Source organism: Mastomys coucha, unplaced genomic scaffold, assembly GCF_008632895.1.
Source record: "Mastomys coucha isolate ucsf_1 unplaced genomic scaffold, UCSF_Mcou_1 pScaffold20, whole genome shotgun sequence".
Lineage (NCBI taxonomy): Eukaryota > Metazoa > Chordata > Mammalia > Rodentia > Muridae > Mastomys > Mastomys coucha.
Window position 1 is genome coordinate 66,105,696 of NW_022196903.1, and position 8,554 is coordinate 66,114,249.

Here is an 8,554-nt window from a genome sequence, read left to right on the forward strand (position 1 = left end):
GGCTGTCCTGGAACTCATTCTGTAGACCAGGTTGGCCTCGAACTCAGAAATCCACCTGCCTCTGCCTCTCAAGTGCTGGGACTAAAAGCGTGCACCACCACTGCCTGGCTTTAGCCCAACTCTTTTTATTTTATTTTATTTTAAATTTTTTTTGTAGACAGGGTCTCACTATGTATCGCTGGCTTGTCTGGATCTTACTATATAGACCACGCTGGCCTTGAACTCAGAGCTCCTCTGCCTCTGCTAGCATTAAAGGCAGTGTGACTGTAGTCTCTATAGGAGCTCTTCACACAGTTTGGCAAGCAGCTTCATCTGTTATCCTCCCTCCCTCTATTCCTTTCTAGTCTCCCTCACTTGTTCTTTCCCACTTCCTGTTTTCCACATTCTGAGCTTTGACCTGTTGTTACTCAACCAGTCACTCATCTTTACATTTTCACTTTTCTATGTTGCTATTTGTATGTGTTTCTAGGTACACTTGCACACATGTGCCATGGGCTACGTATGGAGGTCAGAGGACATCATGCAGGAGTTGCTTCTCTGCTTCCACCTTGTGGGTGCCAGGGATCAAACTCAGATGTCTAGGCTTAGTTACCTGACCCTGTTACCGGCCCGAAGCAGTCAACTTTTAACAGTGAGCCTGTTCTTTTTCTTTTGGAAAAGGCATCTATGTCTTAGGTGGGCCTCCAGCTCCCTGAGCATGACCTTGAACTTGCTCATCTTCCTGCTTCTCCTCCCAAGTGTTATCATTACAGGTGTGCCCCACCATACCCAGTTTTATGGAATGCTGGGCAGCAGACCTAGGGCTTCATGCACACTAGGCAAGCCCCGTCACCTCCGGCGAGCTGCATGCCTCGCCCCAGGCTCGCTTTTTCATGCTTCTGCTCTATGAGGTCCATGAGGAGCTGGCTTCCTCCAGCATGCTTTCTAATTGATTTTCATCCCAGGAGATTGGGCCTTTCTCATCCATTGTACAAGGGATGTTGGGAGAAAAAAATGGACACCCGGAAATGTCAAGGGGTTGGAAAGCTCCAGTGTAGAACATTCTTATGGCTGCATTTGGGGCTGAGTTGCTGTACCCCCTTGTGGGCAGATCCTTCTTCAGGGACAGGTTGCTGAAGCACCTGATGTGTATGCTCTGGTTGCTGGGTGATCCAGCTGACTGGCTCTGGCCTCTTGTCCCTGTGTCTGCAGGATGGTGTTGTCCGAGGAGCTGACAAGCCTGCTGGTGGTACACTGGTGTGGGCTTCTCCTTGACCTCTCGGCTGGCTTCCTGCTCTTCTTTGACGTCTCGAGACCCATCGGCCTCTTCTTCGTGTCCTACTTTCACTGCATGAACTCGCAGCTCTTCAGCATAGGTCAGTGCCTGCATTGGTAGGGAGAGTGAGTGTGGCTGCGGGAAGCAACTGGAGATAGTGACCTGCAGGTGAGGGGTGGTGCTGGGTGCAGGGGCTGTTAGAACGCAGTATCGTCACTGCGAAGTGGGAAGAGGTAAAGGTAAGAGGGTTGGGAGCTCTGGGTGCGGCGTGCTGCACACTGAGGATCTGTGGGAAGGACAGTGAAGCACTTCTTTTCGATCCGGGATGCGGCTCAGCTGCTACCTTGCTTCCCTAGAATGCACAAAGCCCTGAGTTCCATCCCCAGCATCACAGAAAAGATTAGATTTGATTAGATTCACCTCTAGTCCCAGCACTTCAGAAGCAAAGGGAGAAGGATTCGGTCGAGGTAATCCTAAGCTACATATTGAGTTCTAGGCCAGCCTAGGCTACATTAGACTGTCTCAAGAAAACAAACCTTCATTAAAGTAAAATACTTCAGAGGTACTTCATAAGGGATGGTGGTAGAGGGAGTGTGAACACACTGACATGTTTTCTTCCTGCTTTCCTAGGGATGTTTCCCTATGTCATGCTGGCCAGCAGCCCTCTCTTCTGCTCAACTGACTGGCCTCGGAAGCTGGTAGCCCGATGCCCAAAAAGGCTGCAAGAGCTGCTGCCTGCCAAAGCTGCCCCTCAGCCCAGTGCTTCCTGTGTGTATAAGAGGGCCCGGGGCAAAGCCGGTCAGAAGCCCGGGCTGCGCCACCAGCTGGGAGCTGTCTTCACCCTGCTGTACCTTCTGGAACAGCTCTTCCTGCCCTATTCCCATTTCCTCACCCAGGTTCGTCGGATCCATACACGGGCACTGAGGCTGGGCTCCAGCTGTTGCAGATGTGCAGGATTAGGGAAGCAAGGGCTTGGTTTTATAGTCTTCTTGTTGGAGGATGGGGTTGGGTGGAAAAGTGTTAAGCCAATGCTGTGTGCTCTGCCTTCCCAGGGTTACAACAACTGGACAAATGGGCTGTATGGCTATTCCTGGGACATGATGGTGCACTCCCGCTCCCACCAGCATGTGAAGATCACCTACCGCGACGGCCTCACTGGCGAGCTGGGCTACCTTAACCCTGGGGTGAGACTTCTGATGATGCCAGTTCTTCAGAGCCCCCTGGCTTTGGGATCTTATTTGATCCTGCACCATAAAGTAAACCAAATTGGGTCTCTGCACTTCCTCTAAAACCAGATGGAATCTTCTTTTTTTCTTTTTTCTTTTGGTGGTGGACCCAGGACCTAACACATGTTTAAGCTTTTAACAGTGAGCTACATCCTCATCCCTGAGCTTTTTGTAATTTTTAAAAAATTTAGTGTGTGTGTGTGTGTGTGTGTGTGTGTGTGTGTGTCTACACAAAAGACAACCATCTTTTTACAGCTTTGTGAGTCCTGGTAATTTAACTCATGTCATAAAGGTTTCATGGCAAGTGTTTTAACCCGTTGAAACATCTCACCAGACCATATTTTAAATTAATAAGTCAGGGTATATTTCTGTATATCCCAGGCTGGTCCTGTTTCAGCCATTATGCTAGTGCTTAACATTTTTATAAAAATATATACTGTGGATAGAGATGAGGCAGTTTGTCATTGTTTTGAATTAAGATTATGTTTTGGAAAGGTAAGTAAATATTTAGCCATGAAAAATTTACCACCAAAGACACTTTTTTTTTTCCCTCCTGGTCAAGTTAGACAGAGATGTTTATGCTATTGGCAGTGCATGTCTTGGAGGCTGACAGTGACAAAGTGGGACTAATATGGGGGTTTGGGGCAGGTATTCACACAGAGCCGGCGATGGAAGGATCATGCAGACATGCTGAAGCAATATGCCACTTGCCTGAGCCTCCTGCTTCCCAAGTACAATGTCACTGAGCCCCAGATCTACTTTGATATTTGGGTCTCCATCAATGACCGCTTCCAGCAGAGGTGGGCAAGGGGTGCAGAGACAGGGAGAGATAAGGCACAGTTCTTTTTGCCAAGATGAAAAGCTGAAGTCTCCCAGTTATCTGCTTTTTACAAGGCTCTCTCAGTGTAGTGCATGTCGGGGTTGATCCGGTTTTGGGCCAGCAGGGGGCACCATCATCCAGGAGAAAAGTGAACTGACTGTTCTTTTAGACACTTTGTTAACACAAAGCCTTCTCAGGTGGCCACTAACTCACATTCTTTCCCCCTCCTCTCTGCCATGGACTGGCAATAACATGCTGACCGCAGGCATTTCTCCTTTTGGGAAATCTTATTCCCTCTCTGTGGGTTCAGTGATGAAAGGAGCAGAATCAGAAATCTGGTGGGTGGGTGGTTGTTGCCTCCTCAGAACATGGTTTCCTTTTTAAGGCTTTTTGACCCTCGTGTGGACATCGTGCAGGCTGTCTGGTCCCCCTTCCAGCGCACGCCTTGGGTGCAGCCACTCTTGATGGACTTATCTCCCTGGAGGACCAAGTTACAGGACATTAAGAATAGCCTGGACAACCACACTGAGGTGGTCTTCATTGCAGATTTCCCTGGTATGGAGGAAAGCGAGGGAAGATTTTGCTGTCTTTCTTTGGCTTCCTTGGCCACAGAGACATTGCATCTGATGGGGTAGGGAGGGGACTCTTGAGGTGGTGGCAGTGAAGGTGTGCTATTTGTGTTGGTGAAGTGGGTTGGGATGGTGAACGCTCTTGCTCCTGGCAGGGCTTCACTTGGAGAATTTTGTGAGTGAAGACCTGGGCAACACTAGCATCCAGCTGCTGCAGGGAGAAGTCACTGTGGAATTGGTGGCAGAACAGAAAAATCAGACTCTTCAAGAAGGAGAGAAAATGCAGGTATTTTCTGGGGTTAGCAGTGATAGAGGGGATGGGGATTTGGTCAGCAAAATAAGAGCGTTAGAAATTTAGGTGAGCAGGATCCATTTGGTCTTCACCAGTGCAGTGATATAGTGGAGGCTCAGAAAGTAAGGGCTCCATCAGGGTTTGGAAGCATATGCCTGTCAATTTCAGGACCTGGGAGGCTAAGGCAGGAGGATGGAAAATTCCAGGCCAGTCTGGACTACACAGTGAGAATGGAACTCAAGACAAAACACGGGGAGGGGGGAAAAAAGGGACCCCTGAGGCTGTGATTCCAGACTCCCAAGGTAGAGGAAAAGTGAGCGCCAGCAGGATTAGAGTGGGGAGGCCATTAGCCTAGCTAGGAAAGTTAGAGTGGAATGTGTCCTTTGTTCCCTCACCAGTTGCCTGCGGGAGAGTACCATAAAGTCTATACTGTATCATCTAGTCCTTCCTGCTACATGTACGTCTACGTCAACACTACAGAGGTTGCACTGGAGCAAGACCTGGCATATCTGCAAGAGTTAAAGGAGAAGGTGGAGAATGGAAGTGGTGAGTGCATGAAAGCTTGGACAGAGAGTACCTGGTTTGAGAAGTCAGGGTTATAGGACCAAAGCATTAAAGGGAGTACATGAAGCCTCTAGTTGATGGAAGTGAGCTTTCTAAATGAGAGCGGTCCTTCTCATTGGACCCTTTTTGCTTTCTTCTGGACAGAAACAGGGCCCCTGCCTCCAGAACTTCAGCCTCTTTTGGAAGGGGAAGTAAAAGGAGGCCCTGAGCCAACACCTCTGGTCCAAACCTTTCTCAGACGGCAAAGGAAGCTCCAAGAAATTGAACGCCGGAGAAATAGTCCTTTCCATGAGCGATTCCTCCGCTTCGTGCTGCGAAAGCTGTATGTCTTTCGACGCAGGTGAGTTTCAGTCACAGGAGTGTTTGTCATTGCCATCAGGTGCTTGCAAGTTTGGTTACTCTCCCCTAGTGTAACAGATCCTAGGATCTTTACCTTCTTCACCCTCTTCTAATCTAGCCTTTCCATGGCTATTCCTGTTATACCCTAGAATCTTGTCAAGCTTCAGAGAGAGTAGGGTCTACTTGCATTTGGGATATGGAAGGTCATTTTGGGTAATTTGAGTCTCCAGGTGAAGGGGTCTAAGACCAAATGTTTCCTGAGGGCTTTGGATGGAGTTATGTAGAAACATAAATTTGGACTGAGTGTTTAACTTTTTTTTTTCAGCTTCCTGATGACTCGAATTTCACTCCGAAACCTGCTATTAGGCCGCCCTTCCCTAGAGCAAATAGCCCAAGAAGTGACATATGCAAACTTGCGACCATTTGAACCAGTTGATGAGACAAGTGCTTCAAACACTGATTCTTCAAATCCTAATCCTTCAGAACCAGATTCTGAACATGTTCACTCTGAGTTCTGAGGGAAGTCCAGATGCTCTGTAGATATGGGGGCAGCCTGTTACAGGTTTATTGTCTGTGCAAAGGACATTTTTTGGAGAAAAAATGATTTTGAAGCAGGCTTTTACAGTACAGCCCAGGCTGGCCACAAACCCATGGTGGTCCCTCTGCTTCAGCCTGTTTTGTCACCAAACCTAGTCGTTTTTCCCTTTACATTTTTCCCCTTTTAAGTTGTTTAAAATTATAGCTTACAGGATCCAAGGCAACAGAATTTGAATCCCAGGATTAAGGGCATTTAGTTTTTATAGACAGGATTTCTTCGTGTAGACCAGACTGGCCTTGCCCTCAAGAGATTTACTGGCCTCTGCCTCCTGAGTGCTGAAATTAAAGGCATGGGACATCACTACCTGGCTTTTAATAGTCATTTTCTTTTTTTCTTTTGTTTTGCTTTTCGAGACAGGGTTTCTCTGTATAACCCTGGCTGTCTTGGCACTCAGTCTGTAGATCATGCTAGCCTTGAACTCAGAAATCCACAAGCCTTTGCCTCCCAAGTGCTGGGATTAAAGGCATGCACCACCATTGCCTGGCTGTCATTTTCCAAGTTGATTTACTTTTTAGAAAAAGGAATTTTACCGCAATGAATATAGCTGAACCCATGTGCTTGCTATGTGCAGTGTACCTGAATTAACACACTTAGTACTTTAAGAAGCATTGACCTTTACCTTTGAAGAAAGGAAAATGCATAAAACTTTCCCCAAGGGATCTAGGAGTTAACAATTTGAAATGTTAGATTTAAGGTCCTGTACCCTGCTGCTTATAATTTTCAGACCCTAACTAGTGCTAATTTTTAGCACTAACACTAAAGCAATTTAATTTAAAACTTGTGTTAATTCCAAGTGACTAGGGTAACCAGGTACTAACAAATGCACAAGGTAGTTTTTAATTTATAATTCATTCCTATTTGTAGCCAGTAAGTTTTTCAGTACCATTAACATCAGAATAGCACTACTAAATAGGGAAGCCAGATGGCTTACTTTTGTACAAATCAGCTTAGTGAAGTGGTAACTCTCTAAGCCAAGGCTGAGTCATAAGCCTTGAGGTATTCCATTTCCTTATATTTGCCAAACCTCATCACATCTCCCTTCTACTCATCCAATTTTTATCTACTATCCCTCTATTTCTTCACCTTTTATTTTGAAACCTAATTAGGGATAGACCAAGGTAAGGTCACCACTTTCAATTACACAGGTTAGGCCTGAGAATGGAGAACCAAAAATGGACTAGAGGTGTTGGCTCGGGGAGCTCTGATCATTTTTTACAGGAAAAAAACACTAATTCCTCTTCATGACCTCTCCTTAACAGTATGAAATACAACCTAGCATTATGTCCTTTCACTATTTCCTTAACCAGGTCAGCCTTGAGTAGCTAGGAAGCTTATTCAAACTTTTGCAGTGCTATGAACCCAAGGTTTATGCAAAGTATGTAGCTCCTACCATGTTGATTTACTGAGTTCCCCCTAATGTTGGGATGAATTAAGTTGAGATGAGGTCATTAATAGTTAAGCAGCTTGAGGGTATAGAGATGGGGTTCAGTTGATAAATTAAGTCTCCCATGCAAAGTCCTGGTATACACATCTACAGTTTTAGCAGAGGCTGGAAGATAAAGGGGCAGCATGGGAGAAGCAAGGCCCTATTTAGTTGATGGAAATTGTACAGTATTACTGGTCAAACCAGGCTTTGCAATTAGTTGTTCTGGGAATCGATTTTTTTTAAAAGCAGAGGCCTAGCACTGTACATCTAGCTGAATTACTCTTATCTCCAGCATACACTTTGTGCTTGTCCTTAGCCTTGAACCCCACTTCCATTACTCATTTCCTTCTGTTCTCCCCAGCCTATTAGTTAGTGTTCATGCACCTAATATTTCTCAGGATCTTCTTAGTTTTTGAGGGCACATCTATGTAGTTGAACACTTTTGAGATGGCTTCAACTTACCCCAGGCCACCCTAAATATAAATTAGGTAGCTGAGGATGATCTTGAATTCCCAATTGTCCTGTTCTTGCCAGTGGGCAATTTATCTCATTCCTGTCTTGGGCAAACAAGCCTCTAAAAACTTGAGATAAGGACTAAGTATAAGTGGCCCAAGTTTAACTCAATCTCTTGAATTAAGGGGATGGATGGATGGATGGATACATGAGCCATTCTGGAGACCGTTCATCTTTGCCTCCCAAGTGCTAGGATTAAAGGAACACGCTGTCATCACCACCAAGCAAAGAAAATCAATAAACTTTGTGTAACATTAACACCATAGCAGGGTTTCTGTTTGCTAAAGCTACATTTTTAAAACCTCTTTAATGTGTTCAGTGCTTAAAAAAGCAAAATGGCCTACCTAGCATACAGACTTAAATTCCTGCCATCACAGAAGCCCCTTCACCCGTTCCCAGGAACTGGCTAGCCTTGAACTCGAGAATCTACCTGCTTCTGCCATTCAGAAGAAGGTACTTAATTGCCAAAGCCTTAGACATACTGTTGATTCCCAGGACCTCATGCAGCCAATGTGAATAAAACATGTTGTCCTGACCTCCATATACCATGGTACATGCACAGTATAAGCCAGGCTTTCTAATCACTAAGCTTTTAGCCATCTCAACTTAGTCCTGGTTGAAAACTTTACTGCTGGCAATGGGTGGCAGATGCTATAAATTTTAACTTGGAAAGCAAACAATGGACATAGACACAGTTTGGGTAGAACCTAGCATTTTATTTAGATCTTCATTAAACTGTTGGAATTGAGAACCAGACATACGTAATAAACCTCCAAAAATAGATCCTGAAAGGCACTTTCTTGCTTAGGGCAAGCAGTCATGGAATAAGCATGTAAACAAGCTGGCTTCTCTGTACCACACCAGCCAAGTCAGCTTTACTCCATGGCCAGCTGCACCAGCTCTGCCCTCCCTTCTGTTAACACCAGCCAGACCCCCTGTAGGTCTAACCCAA

General features: G+C 45.7%; 1 protein-coding gene across 1 annotated transcript in view; it reads left to right on the plus strand.

Moving 5' to 3' along the window:
* Ggcx (gamma-glutamyl carboxylase) overlaps positions 1 to 7,865 on the plus strand; it is a 20,424-nt gene extending 12,559 nt beyond the window's left edge. Inside the window, exons 7-15 of the mRNA XM_031382179.1 lie at positions 1,192 to 1,355; positions 1,886 to 2,151; positions 2,308 to 2,439; positions 3,130 to 3,281; positions 3,687 to 3,856; positions 4,026 to 4,156; positions 4,561 to 4,708; positions 4,871 to 5,066; positions 5,391 to 7,865. Of these exons, the coding sequence (XP_031238039.1) occupies positions 1,192 to 1,355; positions 1,886 to 2,151; positions 2,308 to 2,439; positions 3,130 to 3,281; positions 3,687 to 3,856; positions 4,026 to 4,156; positions 4,561 to 4,708; positions 4,871 to 5,066; positions 5,391 to 5,583 (1,552 nt within the window). The 3' untranslated portion in view covers positions 5,584 to 7,865. The remainder of the gene's footprint in view (positions 1 to 1,191; positions 1,356 to 1,885; positions 2,152 to 2,307; positions 2,440 to 3,129; positions 3,282 to 3,686; positions 3,857 to 4,025; positions 4,157 to 4,560; positions 4,709 to 4,870; positions 5,067 to 5,390) is intronic.
* The last annotated feature ends 689 nt before the right edge of the window (positions 7,866 to 8,554 follow it).